General features: G+C 44.4%; 1 protein-coding gene across 1 annotated transcript in view; it reads right to left on the minus strand.

Moving 5' to 3' along the window:
• Positions 1-483: 483 nt before the first annotated feature.
• The window catches only part of ST6GALNAC1 (ST6 N-acetylgalactosaminide alpha-2,6-sialyltransferase 1), an 80,068-nt gene continuing 54,005 nt past the window's right edge, over positions 484-26,546 (minus strand). The window contains exons 6-9 of the mRNA XM_044298188.1: positions 23,040-23,143; positions 18,701-18,790; positions 18,430-18,529; positions 484-1,942 (exon numbers count right to left, since the gene is read on the minus strand). Coding sequence (XP_044154123.1) covers positions 1,763-1,942; positions 18,430-18,529; positions 18,701-18,790; positions 23,040-23,143 — 474 coding nt within the window. The 3' untranslated portion in view covers positions 484-1,762. The remainder of the gene's footprint in view (positions 1,943-18,429; positions 18,530-18,700; positions 18,791-23,039; positions 23,144-26,546) is intronic.

The following is a 26,546-nucleotide window of genomic DNA, read 5'->3' on the forward strand; positions in this document are numbered from 1 at the left end:
TCGTCTGCAATATTTGGCTTCAACCTCTACTATCTAGCTAGTTACTCGCTGGATTATTGCTGGCTTTCTTTATAGCAGTAGTTTCCCAGCTTGCTCTTCCACTATCTCCACTGCAGTATCCAGTGCAATCAACATTTATAGTACATTACACACATATATATAACACATTACATTACACATGCAACATGGTGAACCATATGAATAAATATATGTAGGTCTTTCCTCCAACTCGGGTGTAGAAACAGGTTTTAATGCAAAAGGTGCATGTTTTCCTTGTGAAACGGGGTGCACTTCATTTCAGCTCTCTTTTGCCTCATGCACACGTCCGTGCCGTTTTTTGGCGGTCTGCAAAAAAATGGAAGCCGCCCATGTGCCTTTCACAATTTGCGGAACGGGCGGCCTATTGTAGAAATGCCTATTCTTTTCCGCAAAACGGACAAGAATAGGACATGCTATATTTTTTTTGCGGGCCCACGGAACTTTTTTTTTTGCGGTCCCATTGAAGTGAATGGGTCCACACCCGAGCCGAAAAAAATGCAGCTCGGATGCAGACCACAAAAACGGTCATGTGCATGAGGCCTTTCATGCATAACTGGATTTGTTCAGTGGATACACCCATAGGTGTTATTTTGTGAGAACAACAACCTAGCAAAATTGTGCCGAATATCTGAAGCATAGTCTCTTTACAGTCAGTTTATTTTGAGGAGTAATTTAGGGGCATATTTATTGTAGATTGTGAGGAGGTGCACAACTGGGTAAAATAATTTAGATTTCTAATAAAGTAGTCGAAATAACAGAAAAAAAGGGACAATTGGCCAATAAATAGTAAGAATGTCAAAGGCAGTTGGTTTATCTGAGAGATTGCTTTCAACCCAGAAAGGATAGTCCTAGAAGCCATGGTCCTCCCCATAAAGCAATGAGAAAGGAGGTAGAGTGGAAACAGGAGAAAAGAATGTCTCCCTTGTAAAAGCTGGACTGTCCAAACACCTTTATTTCCAGAATGACAATCACTTGCCCATTCACCACATTTAAAATTCAGATTTATTTAACTCAGTCAAAGGGGTTTTCTTAGATATTTTTACTAATTGACGTATCCTCTGGATAGGCCATCAGTATCTGATCGTTGAGGGTCCGAGACCCAGGGCCCCCACTGATCAGCTGTTTGAGAAGGCACCAGCTCTCGCAGTAGTGCCAAGGCCTTCTTGTAGCTTTAACTAGGCCAAGTGACATCACATGCGTCGGTCATATGACCTAGGCCAGTGATGGCTAACCTTGGCACTCCAGCTGTGGTGAAACTACGACTCCCAGCATGCTCCATTTATTTCTATAGAGTTCTGAGAGCAGCCAAGCAAGGGGGGCATCTTGGGAGTTGTAGTTTTACCACAACTGGAGTGCCAAGGTTAGCCATCACTGACCTAGGCGCTTCTCAACCCCATTGAAGTAAATGGATCTGAGCTGTGATACCAAGCACAGCCACTAAGAAATGAAGGACGCTCTGCTTGGTGAGCCGAGAGAAGCCCGCTGCACTGCTGTGAGTACTGGTGAAATCTCAAAAAGCCGAGATCAGCGGTAGTCCCGGTTGTCGGACCCCCACCGATCAGACACCGATGACCTACCCAGAGGATAAGTATCAGTAAAAATATCTCTGAAAACCCTTTTTAACAAGTTAATTTAAACAGAATATGAGCAAAAAATAAATTACCAATTTCTACAAAAAATGTGGACTTGATAGTGGTCATTGTTTCGTTATAGGAGTCCAGTCCTATAGTCCCTTATTCCCCTTGTAAAGTTTGATGATGTCTAGCTCATGCAGGCGAGCCCATAAGTCTTTCTCCAAAAGAAAGTCGTGGTTGATATAAAAAACAACTTTAGTGTGCGTCTTGTCATAATAATGATCAGCATAATCTTGGAAATCTTCTGTCATAAAACCATAGACACTGACCTAGGAGTAAGGAAATATATGTCAACAAGGCAAATTCATGTACTAAATGCAGTTATGGGGTAAAACTAGGTGATTAATGGGATTTTGACGGCATCACGCTCTGTCTTTCAGTGGGTATAATGAGTATTGGACCTATGCAGATATAACTGCAGCCAAGGATGGTGAACTTAGCGGCCATGTATAGTATCTCACATAAGTGAGTACACCTCTCACAATTTTGTAAATATCTTATTATATCCTTTCATGGGACAACACTGAAGATCTGACACTTTAATACAATGTACAGTAGTCAGTGTACAGCTTGTATAACAGTGTAAATTTGTTGTGCCCTCAAAATAACTCAACACACAGCCTTTAATGTCTAAGCCGCTGGCAACAAAAGTGAGTACACCCCTAAGTGAAAATGGCCAAATTGTGCCCAATTAGCCATTTTCCCTCCCTGGTGTCATGTGACTCGTTAGTATTACAAGGTCTCAGGTGTGAATGGGGTGCAGGTGTGTTAAATTTGGTGTTACCGGTCTCTCATACTAGTCAATAGAAGTTCAACATGGCACCTCATCGCAAAGAACTCTCTGAGGATCTGAAAAAAAGAATTGTTTTACATAAAGATGGCCTAGGCCAGTGATGGCTAACCTCCGGCACTCCAGCTGTAGTGAAACTATGACTCCCAGCATGCTCCATTCTTTTCTATGGAGTCCTCAGAACATCCAAGCAAGGGTACATCTTGGGAGTCGTAGTTTTACCACAGCTGAAGTGCTGGAGGTTAGCCATCTCAGACTTAGACTATAAGAAGATTGCCAAGACCCTGAAACTGAGCAGCAGCACGGTGACCAAGACCATACAGTGGTTTAACAAGACAGGTTACACTCAGAACAGGCCTCCCCATGGTCAACCAGTGAAGTTGAGTGCACGTGCTCAGCGTCATAACCAGAGGTTGTATGAGTGCTGCCAGCATTGCTGCAGAGGTTAAAGGGGTGGGGGGGTCAGCCTGTCAGTGCTCAGACCATACACCACATCCTGCAGTAAAATTGGTCTGCATGGCTGTTGTCCCAGTAGGAAGCCTCTTCTAAAGATTCAGCAAACAGTTTGCTGAAGACAAGCAGACTAAGGACATGGATTACTGGAACCATGTCCTGTGGTCTGATGAGACCAAGATAAACGTGTTTGGTTCAGATAGTGTCAAGCGTGTGTGGCGGCAACCAGGTGAGGAGTACAGACAAGTGTGTCTTGCCTACAGTCAGGCATGGGGGTGGGAGTGTCACAGTGTGGGGCTGCATGAGTGCGGCCGGCATTGGGGAGCTACAGTTCATTGAGGGAACCATGAATGCCAACATGTTGTGTGACATACTGAAGCAGAGCATGATCCCCTCAGTTCGTAAACTGGGCCAACATGATAACGACCCCAAACACACCTCCAAGACGACCACTGCCTTGATAAAGAAACAGGGTAAAGGTGCTTGACTGGCCAAGCATGTCTCCAGACCTAAACCCTATTAAGCATCTGTTCATCCTCAAATGGGAGATGGAGGAGAGCAAGGTCTCTAACATCCACCAGCTCTGTGGTGGAGGAGTGGAAAAGGATTCCAGTGGCAACCTGTGAAGCTCTAGTGAACTCCATGCCCAAGAGGTATAAGCAGTGGCGTAACTAGAGTGTTATGGGCCCCAGTGCAAACTTTGGATCGGGGCCCCCCCCCCCCCCCATTTATACAAAGAAGCGGCAGAATTTCTTACTAAGGGCTCTTTCCCGTGCGGCTAGTCCGCTGCGTGAATGAGAGCCAAGCCCCATTCCGGACAGCAGAGACAGCTCCGTGCCTCTCTGTGACCTTTTTACTACAAAATCACAATGAGATAAAGTTGTCACCGTGATTTTGTAGCAAAACGATCACAGAGAGGCAAAGAGCATTATCAGTCATGTTACTGCTCCGTGTCTCTGCTGTCCGGAGCGGGGCTTGGCTTTCTTTCACACAGCAGTTTAGCCACACGGGATCCGCTCGTGTTAAAGAGCCCTAAGCCCAATGCATGGCTACACTCACCCAGTCCTAATAAAATCTGGTCCTACCTCATCCAGGGTGTCTCTGGCGTCGGCGTGATGTCCGCTGGATCCAGAACAAGGTTCCTGTGGTGATAGAGAAAAAAAGAATAATCACATAAGGAAGGGATGGTGACTGCCCCTATGAAACTACCAGCAGGGGGCGCTGTGCTGGCCTGGTAGACTGAGCTATGCCAATGTATAGCAGGGTAATTTAGGACATTTCCCCTAAGTGCAACCACACAGTACTAATGTCTACATTGTGGCCCCTCACAGTACTAATGCCCACCTTGTGGCCTTTCACAGTAATTAAGCCCACCTTGTGGTCCCTTCACAAAAGTTATGTCCTTCTTGTGGCCCCTCACAGCAGTTATGCCTACCTTTGTTCCTGTCACAGTAGTTATGCCCAGATATGTGTCCCTCACAGTAGTTATGCCAAATATGTGCCCCCTCACAGTAGTTATGCCAAATATGTGCCCCCTCATGGTATTTATGCCAGATATGTGCCCCCTCAAAGTAGTTATGCCCAGATAAGTTCCCCCTCACAGTGGATATGCCCAGATATGTGCCCGCTCACAGGGGTTTGCCCAGGTATGTGCCCGCTCACAGTGGTTATGCCCAGATATGTGCCCCTCACAGTGGATATGGCCAGATATGTTACCCCTCACAGTAGTTATGCCAGATTATGTGCCCCTCACAGTAGTTATGACCAGATATGTGCCCCCCTACAGTGGTTATGCCAGATTATGTGCCCCTCACATTAAATATGCCCACATATGTGCCCCTCACAGTGGTTATGCTAGATTATGTGCCCCCCTCACAGTAGTTGATATATGTGCCCCCTCATAGTTATGCCTTTATATGTGCCCCCCTCACAGTAGTTATGACATATTAGGTGCCCCCTCAGTAGAGATGCCCACTTTTGTGCCCCCTCACTCTAGTTGTGCCCATCAACCCCCTTCCCCTTTGCCCCCAGTCTGCAGTGTTAGGAAAAGAAAATAAAAAAACACATACTTACCCTCTTCCCTGGTGTTGCGCTGCCACACTCACATGGCACTGCTGGCTGTGCTGAAGGCAGTTTCCCGGGCCTTCAGAGCTCCTCCCACAGCCAGCAGCGCCTGCTTCACTGATGATCTGGATACAGCCTGGCAGTGACAAGAAATGCCGGGCGGACTGTATGTGAGTGAGTGAGTGCGCGCGTCCCCCCTCTTCCTCCTCCCCCCCTCTGCGCAAACCTCCCCCACCTTGCTTCATATTAAACATGCATAGGCGTGCGCAGCCTATTGCATTAGGGTGTGCACCATAAAGTACAAACACACACGCCCGTGTATATATATATATATATATATATATATATATATTATATACATACACACACAGGCCAGGCCTCAGCCTAGCGTTGCTGTGACTCGCCTCTGCGCAGTGGCGACTCTAGGAACAATATATAGGGGGCACAGTCAAAACTGGGGGGGGGGCACTAATAATTTTCACCACTTAATCATACCACTGAAAAAAACAAAATAAGTATATATAAATAAGATTACAAAATACGAGTATTGCTGTACGCAGAGATACCTTTTTATTGTACCAACCTAATACTTAAAAGACAAGCTTTCAAGAGTTTTCCTTTCTTCCTCGGTATTGCTTCAGACCTGAGAAAGAGAGAAACACTCTCCAAAACTTTTCTTTATAGTTTAAAGCAGTTTCAGCACTATAATAAAATAATTTACTTACAAAAAAAGCTATTCAGTCGTCTGCTGCGCCGTCCTCTGCTTCCTTCCGCGGATCTTCCCCTCCTTTCAGTCTCTCCTCAGTGCGCAGGTGCACTGTTATGGGGGGATCTGTGGATGACGCACTGTTATGGGGGGGATCTGTGGATGACGCACTGTTATGGGGGGGATCTGTGGATGACGCACTGTTATGGGAGGATCTGTGGATGACGCACTGTTATGGGAGGATCTGTGGATGACGCACTGTTATGGGAGGATCTGTGGATGACGCACTGTTATGGGAGGATCTGTGGATGACGCACTGTTATGGGAGGATCTGTGGATGACGCACTGTTATGGGGGGATCTGTGGATGACGCACTGTTATGGGGGGATCTGTGGATGACGCACTGTTATGGGGGGATCTGTGGATGACGCACTGTTATGGGAGGATCTGTGGATGACGCACTGTTATGGGAGGATCTGTGGATGACGCACTGTTATGGGGGGATCTGTGGATGACGCACTGTTATGGGGGGATCTGTGGATGACGCACTGTTATGGGGGGATCTGTGGATGACGCACTGTTATGGGGGGATCTGTGGATGACGCACTGTTATGGGGGGATCTGTGGATGACGCACTGTTATGGGGGGATCTGTGGATGACGCACTGTTATGGGGGGATCTGTGGATGACGCACTGTTATGGGGGGATCTGTGGATGACGCACTGTTATGGGGGGATCTGTGGATGACGCACTGTTATGGGGGGATCTGTGGATGACGCACTGTTATGGGGGGATCTGTGGATGACGCACTGTTATGGGGGATCTGTGGATGGCGCACTGTTATGGGGGATCTGTGGATGGCGCACTGTTATGGGGGATCTGTGGATGGCACACTGTTATGGGGGATCTGTGGATGGCACACTGTTATGGGGGATCTGTGGATGGCACACTGTTATGGGGGATCTGTGGATGGCACACTGTTATGGGGGATCTGTGGATGGCACACTGTTATGGGGGATCTGTGGATGGCACACTGTTATGGGGGATCTGTGGATGACACACTGTTATGGAGGACCTGTTGATGATATATGACTGAGAAGGGCTATCAGGGGACATTATACAGGTGGTAATATAACTGAGGGGTATCAGGGTAAATAATACAGGGGGTAATATAACTAAGGGTTATCAGGGTACATTATACAGGGGTAATATAACTGAGGAGGGCTATCAAGGAGATTATACACAGGTATAATGTCCCCTGATAGCCCTCCTCAGTTATATTACCCGTGTATAATAATATCCCCTGATACCCCTTAGTTATATTACCCCCTGTATTATTTACCCTGATACCCCTCAGTTATATTACCCCCTGTATAATGTCCCCTGATAGCCCTTAGTTATATTCCCCCTGTATAATAATGTATAATTTAACCTGATACCCCTCAGTTATATTATATAACTGAGGGGTATCATGGTACATTATACAGTGGTAATATAACTGAGGAGGGCTATCAAGACATAATACAGGGGTGAGGGGTAAGATAAGTTATATTACCCCTGTATAATGCCTGATAGTAGCCTAGCCCTCCTCAGTTATATTACCCCTCATGTTACCCTGATAACCCTAGTTATATTGCCCCCTGTATAATTTACCCTGATACCACTCAGATATATTATATAACTGAGGGGTATCAGGGTAATACAGGGGACAATAGAGAAGGCATAGCACTGTGGGACAGGGGGGTACAATGGAACATACTTATTTTTTATATGCCCTCACCTCACCAGCTAGCAGGCGCGCGAGGCTCAGGCACACAGATGCAGCGTGACGTGACGTCAACTCCTCCTGCGCCGCACAGCATGACCCGTACTGCTCCCTCTCTGCGTCAGCTGGGTCCAGGACTCCGCCCCCCTATGTGAATACTAGCCGCCGCCCGCCGGCAGCTCACAGCCAGGTATTGTAGATTAATTTATGTGCGGTGGGCGGCGGCAGCCAGCATAACAGACAGGGGACTAGGGCAGTGAGCACGGAGGTGACGAACCTATTAGGGTGTGCCCAGGCACACCCCGTGCGCACGCCTATGTAAACATGTAATGGAGCGCCCTGATGGGGGCCCGGCATTGTCACTGTACTTCATGCTGGGCCCCGTCACAGCGCTTCATTACATGTTAGTACAGCGGGCCCCTCCCCCCGCCGGGCCCGGTCGCAGTCGCACTCCCTGCGACCGCGATCGTTACGCCCCTGGGTATAAGGCAGTGCTGGAAAATAATGGTGGTCCCACAAAATATTGACACGGGCACAATTTGGCTATTTTCACTTATGGGTGTACTAACTTTTGTTGCCAGTGGTTTAGACATTAATAGCTGTGTGTTGAGTTATTTTGAGGGCACAACAAATGTACACAGTTATACAAGCCGTACACTGACTACTGTACAGTCGTGGCCAAAAGTTTTTGAGAATGACACAAATATTAGTTTTCACAAAGTTTGCTGCTAAACTGCTTTTCGATCTTTGTTTCAGTTGTTTCTGTGATGTAGTGAAATATAATTATACGCACTTCATACGTTTCAAAGGCTTTAATCGACAATTACATGACATTTATGCAAAGAGTCAGTATTTGCTGTGTTGGCCCTTCTTTTTCAGGACCTCTGCATTTCGACTGGGCATGCTCTCAATCAACTTCTGGGCCAATTCCTGACTGATAGCAACCCATTCTTTCATAATCACTTCTTGGAGTTTGTCAGAATTAGTGGGTTTTTGTTTGTCCACCCGCCTCTTGAGGATTGACCACAAGTTCTCAATGGGATTAAGATCTGGGGAGTTTCCAGGCCATGGACCCAAAATGTCAATGTTTTTGTCCCTGAGCCACTTAGTTATCACTTTTGCCTTATGGCATGGTGCTCCATCGTGCTGGAAAATGCATTGTTCTTCACCAAACTGTTGTTGGATTGTTGGAAGAAGTTGCTGTTGGAGGGTGTTTTGGTACCATTCTTTATTCATGGCTGTGTTTTTGGGCAAAATTGTGAGTTGATGAGAAGCAACCCCACACATGAATGGTCTCAGGATGCTTTACTGTTGGCATGACACAGGACTGATGGTAGCGCTCACCTTTTCTTCTCCGGACAAGCCTTTTTCCTGATGCCCCAAACAATCGGAAAGAGGCTTCATCGGAGAATATGACTTTGCCCCAGTCCTCAGCAGTCCATTCACCATATTTTCTGCAGAAGATCAATCTGTCCCTGATGTTTTTTTTGGAGAGAAGTGGCTTCTTTGCTGCCCTTCTTGACACCAGACCACCTTCCAAAAGTCTTCACCTCACTGTGCGTGCAGATGCGCTCACACCTGCCTGCTGCCATTCCTGAGCAAGCTCTGCACTGGTGGCACTCCGATCCCACAGCTGAATCCTCTTTAGGAGACAATCCTGGCGCTTGCTGGACTTTCTTGGAGGCCCTGAAGCCTTCTTAACAAGAATTGAACCTCTTTCCTTGAAGTTCTTGATGATCCTATAAATTGTTGATTGAGGTGCAATCTTAGTAGCCACAATATCCTTGCCTGTGAAGCCATTTTTATGCAATGCAATGATGGCTGCACGTGTTTCTTTGCAGGTCACCATGGTTAACAATGGAAGAACAATGATTTCAAGCATCACCCTCCTTTTAACAGGTCAAGTCTGCCATTTTAACCCAATCAGCCTGACATAATGATCTCCAGCCTTGAGCTCGTCAACATTCTCACCTGAGTTAACAAGACGATTACTGAAATGATCTCAGCAGGTCCTTTAATGACAGCAATGAAATGCAGTGGAAAGGTTTTTTTGGGATTAAGTTAATTTTTATGGCAAAGAAGGACTATGCAATTCATCTGATCACTCTTCATAACAATCTGGAGTATATGCAAATTGCTATTATAAAAACTTAAGCAGCAACTTTTCCAATTTTCAATATTTATGTAATTCTCAAAATTTTTGGCCACGACTGTACATTGTATCAAAGTGTCAGATCTTCAATGTTGTCCCATGAAAATATATCATATATTTTCAAAAATGTCAGGAGTGTACTAACTTTTGTGAGATACTCTATGTGTATCACATTACAACTTGTCTTTTAGGTCTTGGACGAGGAGACCAGACAAGATTTGTGTACATCAACAGCAGCACTTTTTCCAGGGCCGGTACGAGGGGTAGGTAGCGCTCGCCTATGGTGTGAAGGAGACCTAATTGCTTTTACAGTCAATTGGAACATGATTTCCAATTGTACATACATTTAGGCTCCATTCACACTTCTGCAATTTCGTTCCGCATTTTGCGGAACGGAATTTCGGACCCAGTCATTTCTATGGAACGCACATTGCCGCTGTCCGTGTTTTGCAGATAAAAAACACAAAAATCTGAAAATGCAGTTTTGTACTGAACACCACATGAAAAATGCCCCAAATTTAGCTGAAAATGCCCCCACAGGATTAGCTGAAACAATATAGGGCCTGAGGTGGTGGGCACAGTCTGAAATGTGTCTTTGGGACACAGGTTCATCTTAGGAGCCTCCACAGCAAATGTGAACAGAGCCAAACTCATCCCAAATGTTTAATGAAGGCAGACCTTGTGACTGCTTTGGGACGGGGTGGAAAGGCCGCTGCTAAACTCTTCTGTCCCGAGCTTAATACACTGCATTTTCAAGCAGCCTCCACTAGGGGGAGCTCCGTGCAAAGACATTATCACAGCTTCCACTGCACTATGTAAACTCCTATGCATTGAGCTCCCCCTAGTGATAGCTGCAGACAGACCGCTTTGTAATATGTATTTATGCCAGTTGTCTGTTGGAAAATAAATACACTGAAAAACATAGGGGTACATTTATTAAGACTGGCATTTAGACGCCGACCTTAATAAAGCCCCATAGCTGGCTGTGGTTCTGCCGAAGTTATGAAGAGGTGCAGGCCCTTAACTTCGGCGCATGTAGCACCAGTTCTAAGTGTAAGACAGCTTTCGAGCTGTCTTACATTTAGACCATTTTCTACGGCTAAACCAGCCACGCCCACAATTTTTGACCCCGGTGTGGGCGGGGAGAAGTCGCAGATAGTGGCGCAACTATACGTTGCGCCGCCATCTGCACCTGAAATATGCCTAATTTAGGTGTATTTCAGAATAGTAAATGACCCCCATGTTGTCTAAAATAAGCACCATATTTTTTTCGACATAAAAGTTGGATAAAGTGGGTGAGGCCGAGGGTGACTTTTTTATTACAATTTTTTAAATAAACTTCTGGTTAATAAAAGTAAATAAAAAAAAGTAAGTAGATTTGTAAAAAATCCGGAGCATTGTGTTTTGCGTTTCACATTGCCTAGGGGTGTTTGACTGGGAAACTTTTGGCACAGAGGCCTCATAATAGGTTTTGCTATGGGGCCCTATTAGATCTGTGTACGTCCCTGCAAATGGTCCTTTAATAAAATAAAAAAAAACTAATGCAATAATAAAAGTTCTAAATAGTGAGTATAAGGGGTGTCAGGACTAGGCCAGATGGATGCACGTACTGTCCATGCCGCATTCAGGGCCCACATTGCAATCACTTTGGTTTGTAATTATTGTGCCGGCTATATGAGCACCAACTGGACAAATACAGAGTCTTTGAAATGTTTTAAAAGGAGACCCTCTGCCACACAGGACCAATATACACAGTGCCTCATCCACCTACAGGGAACTGTGTCACACATCTATAAGGTTCCATTCACACATCCGCAATTCCGTTCCGCATTTTGCGGAACGGAATTGTGGACCCATCCATTTCTATAGGGCCGCACGATGTGCAGCCCTGATCCGGAAGTGCGGACCCACATTTCCGGGTCCGCATTTCCGGGTCCGCATTTCCATTCCCGAAAATATAGAACATGCCCTATTCTTGTCGGCAATTGCGGACAAGAATAGACATATTCTATTAGTGCCGGCAATGTGCGGTCCGCAAAATACGGAACGCACATTGCCGGTGTCCGTGTTTTGCGGATCCGCAAAACACACACGGATGTGTGAATGGACCCTGATTGTGTATTTTTACACTGGGCTCCTGCAGCAAAGCATTATCTGTGCTTTGCTGCTTTGCAAGTTAACTTCACCAGCTCTTCCATATACCTAATTCATGTATAGGTGACTGTGATTTTCGTCTACTGCTGTCCACCTCGTGATTGATATGTCAGGGGGCGTGGCACCTGTAAGACAGTATCATCCGATCTTTACCTAGTGGACACGCAAGTAGCCGATTGGTTTATTTTCATTTTGAATAGTTCCCCGTGATTGGGAGAAAATACCATATGAGTGAGCTGTTATTGACATCTGCTATATTTACTCTTTTGAGACTTGCCATTTCCAGTTCTTCAGTTGTTCTATAAACTGGAAATATCCTACTGGTTTACTTTAAGTGTTTTCAGATCTAAGTATTGACCTGATCCTGGTCAGGTATCTACCCAACGGGTCCCCTGAAGAGCACAACTATGTATGGGTGAAACGCATTGGGATGATAACGTGATAAACTAACACAGCATGTTTTTGCTATAATATCAATTTTACAGCTATCTATAATCAGGATCGGTTTACGGTAGTGATATACAAACTTTGATTCTTTTTTATTTCATCAATTTATTATTTTCTGTGTATTGTGGGGTTTTGCTCTGGTAGACAGGCTAGCTGATGCAGTATAGAGGCAATCACAAAGGCTTTAAAGGGCTTCTGTCACCCCACTAAAGTGATTTTTTTTTTTTGGGCTAGTGAAATTAGTTATATTGCGATATATGACAATATAATTGTGTTACTTACTTTGATCCAGCAGTTTCTTCAAAAAACGAAGTTTTAATATATGTAAATTCGGTCTCTACCAGCAAGTAGGGCGGCTACTTGCTGGTAGCTGCTGCAGAAATCCGCCCCCTCGTCGTGTTGATTGACAGGGCCAGCCGGGATCTCCTCCTCCGGCCAGCCCTGTTGGCATTTCAAAAATCGCGCGCCTGTGTGGATTCGGCGCAGGCGCTCTGAGATGAGGAGGCTCGTCTCCTCAGAACTCCCTCAGTGCGCCTGCGCCGATGACATCACCGAAATAGAAGACGCCATCACTAAGGCATTACCAGGAGACACCTGGTCGATCCAGTGCTGGAGAGGGTACGGCAAAGCCCTCCAAAACACATCCACCAACAGACGGTCCAGCATAGTAGTGGGAGTCAATATGTCAGGCTGCAGCCATTTCTACAACCGGTGTAGCAGGTCATAATATTGTGTTCTGGCGGGTTCAGCCGAGTTAAATTCCCACTAGTGCATCCGCTGAGCCCAGACCAATACATTCACCCCCAGTCTCACCAGGATCTTACCTTTTATGGTAATGTAGTCGGCCGTTTGATCATCGGGGAGATCAAAAAACACTTGCTGGGGTCCAGACGCCAGGAACGGAGCGACGACCTCAGCCCACTGGTCTCGGGGTAGTTTCTCACCTTTTTGAACATTGCCAGATAGGTTGCACGGACAGCTTTCCGGGCATCGTGGACGTTCTGGGATGCTCCAGCCGCTTGCAACGCCATTACATGTTGTAATGGCAGCTGGTTAGTTTCCTGCTGCTGCTTGTTAGCCTCCCGCTGCTGCAAGTTAGCCTCCACGAGGGCTTTCATGACTGCCTCCATTTTATCCAGGGACACGAGTCGTAACCTTGCCGGCTTAATATAGGACATGCACTTGTGCCCAGAATTTTTTTTTATAATTTCGGCCTTCAGGCCTGCGTTTGCCTGCATCCGACACCAATTGTGGGGTTTTGCTCTGGTAGACAGGCTAGTGGGCGCAATATAGAGGCAATCACAAAGTCTTTAACTTAAACAGTTTGTTGTTTATTCACGCATAAGGAAAAACAAAAATGACCGTTCACAGTCTTAGGCCTAGTTCACACGTTCGTTTTTTTTGCGAGTGTACGGGCCGTTTTTTGGTGTTTTGTAGACGGTCCGTATACGTAACCATTAATTTCAATGGTTCCGCATTAAAAACGGAATGTGTTCCGTAAGCTTTCCGTTTCCATATTTCCTTTTTTCAGTTCCGTTGAAAGATAGAACATGTCCTTTTATTGCCTGCAAATCACGTTCCGTGGCTCCATTCAAGTCAATGGGTCCGCCAAAAAAACGGAACACATACGGAAATGCATCCGTATGTCTTCCGTATCCGTTCCGTTTTTGCGGAACCATATATTGAAAATGTTATGCCCAGCCCAATTTTTTCTATGTAATTACTGTATACTGTATATGCCATACTGAAAAACAGAACGGAAAAACGGAACGAAAACAGAAACACAATGGAACTCAAAAACGGAACAACGGATTTGTGAAAAACGGACCGCAAAAAACTATAAAAGCCATACGTTCATGTGAACTAGGCCTTAGTGGTTGTTCACACCATGCAATGTCCATAAAACAAAATCTTCACCTGGTTAGCAGTTTTCCACCCGCAGTCCACAGTAGGCTTTAGGGGCCTGTTTCCTGGCATGCGACTCTCAGTCCTTTAGCACGGCACAACTTCACAGGTCCCAAAACACAGAGACTCCCCAGCTTCTCTGTCAGATGGAGGATAAAACACATCCAGCTGAGATTTCTGGCTGAGTTTTTTATATAGGCCAAAAAGACCCGGCCTGGAGCGTGGTGAGTAGCCACCCACCCAGCACTTTGGCTACTCCCAGTAAGAGCCGGCCCAGATCAGCTTTACAGCCATACTAACAAAAAACTGTGTCAATCAGCACTAGCTGCCTGCTAACACTTAAAACTACCGGCTCTTACCTCACCGAGGCCAGGAATCTCAGTGACACATACCTTCCATCAATGACGGCCCCTTGCGCCTTCCTACAATATATATATATTGGCCCCCTTCGACATCGTCAGTCTGTATACTTCTATACAGCACAATATCGGAATGACAGTTGTGGAATCTGCATTGGTGAACTCTGATTACACCATTGAGGCACAAACTTTTTTTCTTGCCTTATTACGATTGATTTTATATAATAATTATTTCCTATTTGGAGATGATTATTATATGCAAATTAGGGGGACTGCCATGGGGACGAATGTGGCCCCAACTTACGCCAACATGGTCGTCTCTCATTTGGAGGAACAGTATGTCTGTGTGTCCCACCACTTCAGCCATGTGCTGAGGTGGTGGAGATATATAGACGATATTTTTGTCATCTGGACGGGTATGGTACCTGAGCTGCAATTGTTCCACAATTACCTTAATAGCCTTATTCCTGATATACAATTTACCTTAGAATTTTCTGCCAACACTCTGCATTTTTTGGACGTTAATGTCCAGCGTATTGGCTGTACGCTGAACACTGAGGTCTATACTAAACCTACTGACCGCAACACCGTCCTTAGGTTTAACAGTGCTCATCCTGGACGATGGTGCGCTCACTGCCGTACAGCCAATTTACTAGAGCCAAGAGGATAGTCAGTGATATATCTGTACTGGATAAAACTCTGGAAAAGATGACACAATGTTTCAAACAGAGGCATTATCCAGCATCTATATTGCAACAACTAAAACGTATGAATCAAAAAGAGAGAAGTGAACTGTTCCAGGGCACTAGGAGGGATCAATCCCAAAAAATACCCTTTGTATCCACCTTTTGTGAAGCCAGTCCGTATGTTAGTAAAATCATCAACAAACACTGGTCGATTCTCAATACAGAACACAAAAATATTCCAGAATTCTCTAACAGACCTATAATGTCGCATAAGAGAGCTTGTAACTAGTGTTGAGCGAACTTCTGTTTTAAGTTCGGCGTCTAAAGTTCGGCTTCCGGTTAGCGGAGAATCCCGATATGGATTCCGAATTCCGTTGTGGTCCGTGGTAGCAATAACCGTCCATTATTGATTCCGCTACCACGGACCACAACGGAATTCGGAATCCATATCGGGATTCTCCGCTAACCGGAAGCCGAACTTTAGACGCCGAACTTAAAACAGAAGTTCGCTCAACACTACTTGTAACCTAAAAGATAAACTAGTAAAAAATGCCATAGGCTCACAAAAAGGTGTACAGCAATCATTTTTAGCCCCTAAAAAAAGTGGCAGTTATCCGTGCCTCCACTGTGTAAATTGCAAATACATGGTGAAGGGACGTGAATTCATTCATCCAAACACCGGGGTCTCTTATCCCCTTAAATTTTATTTCACCTGTGATTCGTGTTATGTCATCTATGTTTTATGGTGCCCGTGTAAGTTATTGTATGTGGGTGAGACCACATGCGATTTTAAATCACGCTTTAATCAGCATCGCTTTTCTATACGTAAAAAACGCAAGGATTTGCCAGTCTCACACCATTTTGCGGATATGGGCCATGGCGAAGGTGACCTTAAGTTAATGATCCTTGACCATGTTCCATTACCGCGAACGGGTGCTAACCACATAAAAATGCTTAAAAAACGCAAGTCTGAATGGATTTTTAAATTACAAAGTGTTAAACCGGGGGGTTTGAATGTAGAGTATAAGCCATGGTTATTCATATGATCTCTCACTGTTTTGTCCCTGTCGGCATATGTGTTGAAAAATGTGTTCCTTTTTTAATAAATATATTTGGATAATATATTTTTTATTTTTTACATATAGGACCTATGGATGGAAGGGCCTAGCTCAACAGGAGGTTGGATGCTTTGGACACGTGCGGCTTATCCCGCGACAGTTGTGTACATACTGGACTTATACTTGATGCATTTCTGAATGCGTTTTTTTTTTACTAATCACGGCTACTTTGGATATTTTTCACCTGTTATGGGCTGGCCACGGGCGAGCGGGGTGAGAGGGTAACGGCTGCCGTGGTCCCCGCCTCCTCCGCTCGCTTCTCTCGGATGACAGTGCATCGCAAGATAGCACGTCACCCGATACTATACCCTGGGTGATTTATCCTGAATTATATATGGCGCTCTATATTTACATATTGTTACGACGCATTTATTTGTATTCTACGTCTTATTTAAGCGACTTGTCATGCGACGTATCACTCGGGATCATGTGATTCTTTTCCCTGAGTGACATCACAGACATGCGCAGTTCCAGTTCCGGGACGCCATATCCATGTGGTGCAATTTGCAACATTGTATCCTCCTACTACTGAGCCTGATTCCATGTTTGGTCCTTCTACGTCTGCACATGTACAGGTGATGATAATTCACTGTTGATTACCACTTGTGTAAAATATGATTTTATTTATGAATTAATATACCTGGATGTTTTGGCTATATGAATTTATGTTTTTAATCACATTGTCTTCCGGTATGATGTCTAGATATACTCACATGAGATGCTTTATAGCATTTTCTTTGAACATTATTATTAATTATCACTTATGTATGTTAATTTGATATGACCACAAAAATCCATAGTTGCTTATGCTGTATTGCTTGAGAATGGTCCCAGCAAGCGGATCGAAACGTCGCATGGGTGAATAAAGGATCCCACTTTCTTTTCACTATCGGATGTGCTGCGGTGTATTTATTTGTTCTGAATCGTACACTTTGGTAAAGTGTGAACATCGCTGGCACCCAACTACTTGCTACAAGGTGTGCTGCCCTGCACACCCGTTACTATATACACATATATATTTTTAATTTTAATTTTATTTTTTGTTTATTGAGCTACTAATCGTGGTAGTGACATTTTTTCAGTTAGCATATACTAGCCGTTAGCTTTTCCCCTATTCAGGGCCATCCTGGGGTGCTCAGGAGGTTCCTGATACGGGATCGCCCCTATTCCATTCTTAGGCAGGGCATTATAGAGTTAGGGCCAGTTTGAGGGTCAGAGCCCATAGGATATTATATTTGGCCCGCACCTGCCTATCCGTGTCCCTAAGTGCAGAGGATTGACTCATTTAAATCAATATTTTTTTCTTTAATTGTTTTCTTTATGTTATCACTAGGGTTATTTGTTTTTTTTATATTTTATTGATATATAATAAAGGCTATGTTTTAGGGGTGGTAGTCTGTGACTGCTGATAATTATATATACCACCTGTCATAATATTATACCCACAGACAGGTTTCTGTCTGAACTGTGAGTCCTTATGCTAAAGAGGAAATGCCCTTGAAATGGGTGTTCCAACAAGACAATGACCCCAAACACACCAGTAAACGTGCAACATCTTGGTTCCAGACCAACAAGACTGACGTTATGGAGCGGTCAGCCCAATCCCCGGACATTAATCCAATAGGAAACTTGTGGGATGGCAGAAAAAATACAGTTTCTGAGGCAAAACCAAGAAATAGAGAAGAACTGTGGACTGTAGTCCAATCATCCTGGGCTGGAATACCTGGTCACAGGGGCCAGAAGTTGGTTGACTCCATGCAACACAGATGTACAGCAGTTCTCAGAAACAGCGGTTATACAACTAAATATTAGTGAAGTGATTCAAAGGAAAGCAAAATCGTCGAACATTTTTCAGTTTATATAGCGAATGTTTGAGTTTGTAAAGAAGAATACAAACACTGCTATTTTTTTGAACAGTCTAATATTCACTTTTCTTCAATTTTTTTAGAGGAACAACACCAATATATATTTTTCTTCATGTTTTGATTTGGAATAGAATGTGTAGTGTTCCCAATGCATTTGTGTGTATGGAAATAGAAGCTATTAAATGGATTTTGATCTTTATTCACTTTTTTAAACACACTGCTATTATTTTGAACACAATTGTATATATGCCCCATATGGGACCACCTCTGTACAAAGTTATCATGTTCTCACCACATCGCACAGATGTAATGCTGTCAACAGAACCAAGGCCCCTGTGCTCGGCCTGTATAGTCTCCACCACTGTCCATTGAGTATGTTTGATCTCAGGAACCTACAAAATGTTTAGGAAACAATGTTAAAAACCCCTGGAAAGGTGAGTGGTGTTTTTTTTTAGTTGAGGGGCACAAGTTAGATTTATAGCCAGAAACCCCAATAAATAGTGAGGTTATTACCTTTTTTTTATTAATTAATTTAAATTCAAATATATTTATTTTATTAATACCTGTTCTTCAAGTACCGTGAGAAATCTGGATGGACAACTAACAACTTCTTAAAGTCAAAATTGTTCCCAAAGTCTTCCCGAGGACGGAGCCTAAAGAGAAAGGTGAGACACAATGACTATGTGTACTCCATACAACAAGGCATGTTCAGCATAACAATTCATGATTCCCCTTGATATTAGATTAATTAAACATAATTAAGTCTTAGTTATCTATTCTATTTAAACACTGCTGCTCTGTAACATTCTGAATTCTATACTCTTTGTAATTACACATTCTTAGGGCTCATGCAATTGCGTCCCTATTGAAGTGAATGGGCCCACAAAAAAATGCAGAATATGGGCTCATGCACACAAACGCGTGCCGTGCATTTGCGACCGGAAATTACGGTCCGCAATGCATAGGCACCGCCCCTGTGGCTGGAGCTGACGGATGTGGACCCATTCAACTTGAACGGGTCTGCGATGCATGTTCTATTTTTTTTGTGGTGCAGAAGAAGGGACCGAAATGCCATGGAAGCTTCTGTAGTGCTTCCATGGCCTTCCACTCCGTATCTCCGGTATTGTAGACCCATTCAAGTGAATGAGTCGACATCCGTTACACGATGCGCATAAGGCCGCGCCCGTATATTACGGACCCACTTTTTGCAGACCGCAATACAGGCACGGCCGGCACGCAAATGTAATATCTGGCATAAGCTGGATGTAGACAGAAAGAAATTACTTTGATTTTCCCACACTAGAGTAACCTAATTGCATACTATGAGGATATACAATCATTTGGGCTCATTTGTATTAGGCTACATTCACACGAATGTATTTTGTTTCCGTGTCTATTCCATTTTTTTTTTTTTACGGATAGGATGCAGACCCATTCATTTCAATGGGTCCGCAAAAAAAGGGGACACCACACTGTGTGCTGTCCGCATCCGTATTTCCGTTTTGTAGCCCCGCAAAAAATATAGAACATGTCCTATTCTTGTCCGTTTTGCGGACAAGGATAGGCATTGTTACAATGGGCCCGCAAAAAAAACGTATGCCGTACGGATTTCGATTTGCGGACCGCAAAACACATACGGTTGTGTGAATGTAGCCTAAGGCCTCATGCACACCACCGTATGTATTTTGCGGTCTGCAAAAAACAGATCCGCAAAAAAGACGGATGACGTCCGCATGCATTCCGCATTTTGCAGAACGGAATAGCTGGTCCCTGATAATACAGTCCCATCCTTGTCCGTAATATGGACAATAATAGGACATGTTACGGGAAACGGAATGCACACAGAGTAACTTCCATTTTTTTTGCGGAACTATTGAAATGAATAGTTCTGTATGCGGTCCGCAAAAAAAACGGAATGGACACGGAAATAAAATACATTTGTGTGCATGAGGCCTAAAAGAGAAAGACTTAAATACCACCATGAGTCGTCTTCTCATTCTTTTGCCTCTAGACTAAACTTTAAGGTTTGGAGCTTTGCAGACAACAGGGTTAGATCCATTGTTTAGGGATCATACAAAAGTTCTACCACGACACAGCTTGCCTGCAACACAGCTTCTCGATCTGTTTCTATTGGAGCTTCCAGAACATGGAGATGTATGGACCTCACCATTGGTCAAAGTCCATGGAAAAATGAAATCTCAGTTTTGTCTCCTGGACACAATATAACTTTAAAGGGGTATTCTGTCACTAAGTTATGGTAGGCGGAGTCTGCCCTTGTTCTGCTCTAGCGCTGGCCAATTGCAGCGCAGAGCTCACAGCCTGGGAGGTTATTTTCTCCCAGGCTGTGAACTCTGCAATGCGATTGGCCAGCGCTAGAGCAGAACAACAGCAGACTCCGCCTACCATAACTTAGTGACTGAAATCTCCGCCTACCATAACTTAGTGACTGAAATCTCTGCCTACTATAACTTAGTGACCGGAGATACCGGAGGGCATAGCTGGAAAACGGAGCGGCGCCCAAGGATAATAGTAAGTGCAGTGAGATCCCCGGGCGCCGCTCTCCATGTCAGCATACTTAGTTCACATTGTCATAATCGGTGAAAGGTCCTCTTTAAATTAAGTTGTCCCATATCCACAGGATAGGGGATAACTATCAGATTGGTTGGGTTCCTACCGTTGGGACTCCCTCACTGATCATGAGAACAGGGCCCCATACTATCTGCAGCCCCCCTGAAATGAACGGAGTGGCCGATTCGGCATTCGCGCAGCTGCTCCATTTATTTCTATGGGAGTTCCGGAGATAGCCGAGTGGCTAGGGGATAACTTAATCTAACGGGAATACCCCTTTTCAAATAAACCCAAAAAAGAGACAGCGAAAGAACTGTGCAGCCTATGATTACCGTAGTTCTGCCTAAATGGAACCGAAACGAGTGGGCCCCTCACTCTATAAAAAGTAATGGCCTACAAGGTATTGTTTGCATGTCTGACTTTGTACTTTTTTTACCTAATTATTTGGGGCTTCAATTTACTATTATTTATTTCCCTCTAAGGCCTCATGCACACGACCGTGGTTTAGGTCCGCATCCGAGCTGCATTTTTTCTCGGATGTGGACCCATTCACTTCAGTGGGGCCGCAAAAGATGCAGACAGCACTCCATGTCACAATATGTCGATGTGAAGAAAACAGTTTTTTGCTAAAACTCAAGAAAAACTCTAACATTATTGGCATTGCTGTAATTGTACTGACTGACAGAATGGAGGTAACAGGTCAGTCTTACTGCATAGGGAATGCCATAAAAGCTAAACCCATAAAACTGTGGCGGAATTAAAAAAATTTCTAATTCCATCCCATTTGGAATGCAGTGAGGACATTCCCATATACCGCACCTGACCATTCAACCCAATCACTGCTGAGACCACTGTTTGGCTGCAGCAGTCACATTTGGTATATAGGCATGTCATCACTGCAGCCAAAACACTACATCATGGCTGCAGCAGCGAGGAGAAAAGGAGTGGCAGCAATGGAACTAAGGGGGTTTGAGATGGTGAGTCTATCTATTATCTATCTATCTATTGTGAGACAGTAACAGATCTCACACAGGTTAGAGGCAAGGAAGGGGTGGATAGTGTGGTCCACACCCCTATTCCACCACAGGTGAGACTAGCTGGAGGTACTCAGGCTGGCATAAAGCACCTCCCAGGTTGTCATAAGGGGGTAGTGCATTACCCGTGGACAGAGGCCTGGTGAGGCTCTGTAAGTGTGGTCTCAGCCGGGCAAGGCTGAGAGACCACGAGGCTGGGAGATAGCCTGGACTGACTTTGTTACAGCCTGGAATTGAGCTGGACTACTGTCTGAGAAAGCCGCATGTGATCACAGGGTGTGAAGGGTGACAGGTGAGTCAGGAATACTGTGTTTAGTTAGAGCCTGGACGGGCGAGTGTTTGTTTTGCTTTTGCTGGTGTGCCACAACAAATGCACTGTTTTGACCTTAAACCTATAAAAGCCGTATCTGTGAGGATGATCCTCTGAAAGAAAGCTACCCCTCACAGTATATATATATATATATATATATATTTTTTTTTTTATTCTAACAGTGCACTTGCCTACAAAAAAAATCTCAGATGACCTTTTTGTGACAAGAATTGGCTGTTCCTGTTTATTGAGGCGGTTGACCAAAATTGATCACCACCTAGCGATAGTTTTCTCTGGTCATTTCATAAACCAAAAACATTACCTATATGACATACTGTATGATACACATCATGATATTTCTATACATTGGGTGTAAGCACAAAAGCCTAGATTCAGACCCATTTAACCTCTTGCCGTCACAGAAAGCTGTATTTGTGAGAAGAAAAGGAGGTAAAATTAATTTGGTTGCCAAGTTGCATGACCGAGCATAATTTTTCTCAGCAGTGCGAGAACATATGAACATGGGACCAACACAGATGCCTTCAGCTGCCAAGTGCACATGTAACAGGTCAGTCAGTGTCATAGGTACAAATCTGCTGACAGATGCTGTGTTTTTGTAGGCCATAGATTTTGATGAGCTATCCTTATCAGAATGATTGGGGTCCGAGACCTTGAACTCCTGCCCATCAGCTGCTGAGGATTAGCTCTGAAATCTGAAAATGACATGGAAGCAACACAGCTGTGTCTGTTGTGTAATGGACGGAGCTGGTTTCTGCAGGGCTTCTCCTATTTGCTTCACCAGCTCCATCCACTATACAATTTACAGTGCTCCGCAATAGCTGATCTGGTGGGTTTGCGGGAAAACATCAGATTTTGCAGGAAGCCGTAGCTAAATCCATGTAGTATAGGTGATGGATCAGACATTCTATTGTACAGAGATGAATACGGTCACTGGAGGGGAGTTATATTGATGGGTAACAAACAACGTACCGGTATTGCCGTAGATAACCCTTGCGGAGCTCTTTGTTCTGCTGTACAGCTTTCAGCCACTCAAAGTCTCTCTGTCCTTCCGTGAAAAGGATGTACTTTGTCTCCTGAGAAACCCACAAAGGAACATGGTATTATCCAATCTACTTAATAGCCCTCATTCAAGAGGTTCTCCAAATCTGGGAACCTGTTTCACATGGCTAAAGACTTACCTGTCACCGGTGCTCTGGTTCTAGTGTCAAGCTCCCTTCTCTTCTGCTTCCAGTCCCCAATGGAATGGAAGTGAGACGTGCTAGCTACTTACTTATACGTCACAGCCAACATGGCCTCAGCTGAGACAGTAGTCTTCCAGTGGGGAGTGGAAGTGGAGTAGCAAGGAGCGTGTTCACTTGCTGATAGTGTTTTTGCCACATGAATATCTGCGATAGCATAACCGCAACATCTCAGTCACGTGGGGACGAGTACTCTTGAAGTTAGTTTTGCAGGAGTCTGTGTTGTCGTAATTTGTGTTAAATTTCTGAAATGTTGCACAATTTTTTATTACTTTTGTGTAACACTAAGTGGAAGGGTATGGTCACGTGACAGATTAAAAAACATTAGTGTGGAATCTGTGCTGATTTTTTATTTTATTTTTGGAGCGTTTTCCAGCTTCCCATTAATTTTAATTGGAGAATTAGCACGGATTCTGCTCCAAGATAGAGCATGCTTCTTTTATTCCCGGCTGTTTTTGTGGGGGAAAAAGCAAGTTCTGCCTCCCACTGAAATAAATGGCTTTTAGAGGCACTTTTTGGCATGGAAAACGCTTAAAAAACTGAGTAAAAAAAGTCAAGTGAATGGGCCCTGACGTCTCTCTCTGGGGAGGTTTCTCCACTTTCTAAGCCATCCGTTTACTGGAGTAAAATTGCAACAATTTTTGTGGCTTTTTAAAAAGTCTCACTTAATAAATCTGGCTTTTACAAGATTTAAGTACTGATGACCTATCTGGATAGGTCATCAGTATCTGATTGATGGGGGTCCGTCACTTGGCTCCCCACCGATCAGCTATTTGAGAAGGCAATGACGCTCCTGTGAGCTACGCGGCCTTCTTTCAGCTCACCAAGCACAGCGCCGTACATTGTACAGTGGCTGTGCTTGGTATCGCAGCTCAGCCCCATTTACTTCTATGGGGCTAAACTGTGCCTATGCCATGTGACCGTCTAACTCGTTGTCACTTGGTCTAGTGAAAGCTGCGAGGAGGCTACGGTGGAAACAGTTGATCAGTGGGAGTCACGGGTGTCACCAATCACTGACTTCAGTGGTGTATGGCTCAAGACTGCTAAGGCCACTGTGGGATGTCTCTGATGAAGCCACAACAAAATATCATGGCTGCAGCCCAAGGAAGATGAGTGGCGCTCATGGATTGGTGAGGTTTGGAAAGGTGAGATTTTGTTTATTATTGTAATTCCTTCAGGTCAGTAATGCAGCGTCCCACTTATGTGTGTATAAGTTGACCCCTTAAATTTCTGTATATGTATTTAATGTATTGTAATTCCTAAGTTTGGGCTGGCATTGTCATTGCATTTACTTGCCCCTAGGTGGTGCTGGTGCCACATAGTATATATAGCTTGGGGTTTGCTAGTAAAGTTAGTTGTGGTAGGAGAAGCAAGTGTATGGAGGAGCAGAGCAGGCTCAGTTCAAGATGTAGCTGCCTTTCTTTTCTCTGGGCCCTGATCAAGCCTGGAGAGGACAGACCAAGTAGTCACAGCAGCCCAGCACAGACAAGTGAGTCTATGTACGAATATAAAGCAAGTCTAGTGAAGATTAGAGCAGCTGAGTCTAGCCAAGGGACTTCACAAGCACCAGTGACCAGGAGGAACTTAAAGGTACCTGGACACAGCTAGATGATTAGTGCGCAGAATTATCCTTTTTCACTAAATGCCTTCTGGGACATAGTGAACCTGAATATTTCAGGAGAGCATCCTGCATAAAATAATGTAGCTCAATATAAAAGCAAGGAAACCATTATATTCAGTACTTGAGTGCTAGAGATTGGACTTACAGTAGAATTATCTAAGAAGAGAACTTTTGTCTTGCCTATAAAGTAACAGCATTAGGAAAAATCCTCAACTGACAATTGCCAGACCTGTTGTGTAAGCATTAAAGCTAAACTAATTCCTGAATCACTCTTTATGCCATACGGTATAAGTGCACTGTACTGATGAACTGTACCAACGGTCCTGAGACATTTAATTTAAGTAAATGTTCAACAGTTTCTACTACAACTGACTCCTCATCCTTTCTACTACTCTCAACATTTGCACCTTACGGTGCTGGCGTCACGAACACAGGGGCCCAGCCACCAAAGCACCTTAAACATCTATACCATCAAGGGCACCTCAACTTCCATCTAGCTGGTGTTCCCTGCAATAGAGAGTGCCCCGGAGGATTTTGTGCTGTCTTCCCCTCCGCTGCACGCCGGCCCACGGCAAAAGTGAGTACGACTACTACCCCCATTCGGCACACCACCGTAACACTCACTGTACCCTGTTGCCCGGACATCGCACAAATTTTTGACAAAACTTTTGATATGTCATAGAGACACATGAAAAGTTGTGATCAGTGGAGGTTTGAATGCTGAGGGCCCCACTGATCCCACGAACGAGGTTCAAAAGAAATGAGAAAGAAGCTATTTATGTTAAGACTAATCTATTGTCTGCCACTTACAATGCAGCTCTAACACCTTTCCCGAGGCAGTTTAACCACACCTAATAGCTTCAGTCTAAATGTAATGTAAATGCAATCAACAAGTCCAGTTGCTTTGACTTATTACTACTGATATACAAAGGTAGCAGACCTGTAGGGATTTCATTAGGCAGCTTCTCAAATGGAAACCCATAAGCACCCTGTCTTCTTGAAAGGGGTGCCGATGGGCATACAGAAGGAGCCCCTCCCTTTTGTAAACCACTTAGGTGCTGTGGTTACTTCTTGTCGTGGCGTCTAAGGGGTTAAACAGCCAGAATCAGAGGTTCCACCTATAATGGCTGTTAAAGAAGAAGCAATGCTGTCTTTAGGCAACCAAGCCCCTGCTTCACCCGGCACTGAACACTCATGTGGCACCAATACCATAAAGAGGTGGCAGCCTAGCCTAAGATCATTAATATTCACAATGGCTGCCATTATTAGGCTAGAGCTACAAGCTACTTATGCCACGCTGTTTGTATGGCACTGTGTCACCTTCATGCATCCCGAGAAACACAATTTCTTTTCCTCCTCACAAAGGTCAAAGGAAATGTAAAATCTCTATTAACTTTTACAAAAGAGTCATATGCCATTCCTGCCCATCTCATATCTCAGCAAGAGTCAGAAGGTATCATCTACCTGTAGCCTACATCAGAATGCTTAGTATCTTCTTTCTACTCTACAAGATTATTCATCCTCCCATCACCCTTGAACTGACCATGTATATATCGCCCCCACCACCCCTATACACATGCATGCTCAGCTCGGCCACGAGTGCATGTGTTCTGGATA

The sequence above is a fragment of the Bufo gargarizans genome, chromosome 6 (genome assembly GCF_014858855.1).
Source record: "Bufo gargarizans isolate SCDJY-AF-19 chromosome 6, ASM1485885v1, whole genome shotgun sequence".
Taxonomy (NCBI): Eukaryota; Metazoa; Chordata; class Amphibia; order Anura; family Bufonidae; genus Bufo; species Bufo gargarizans.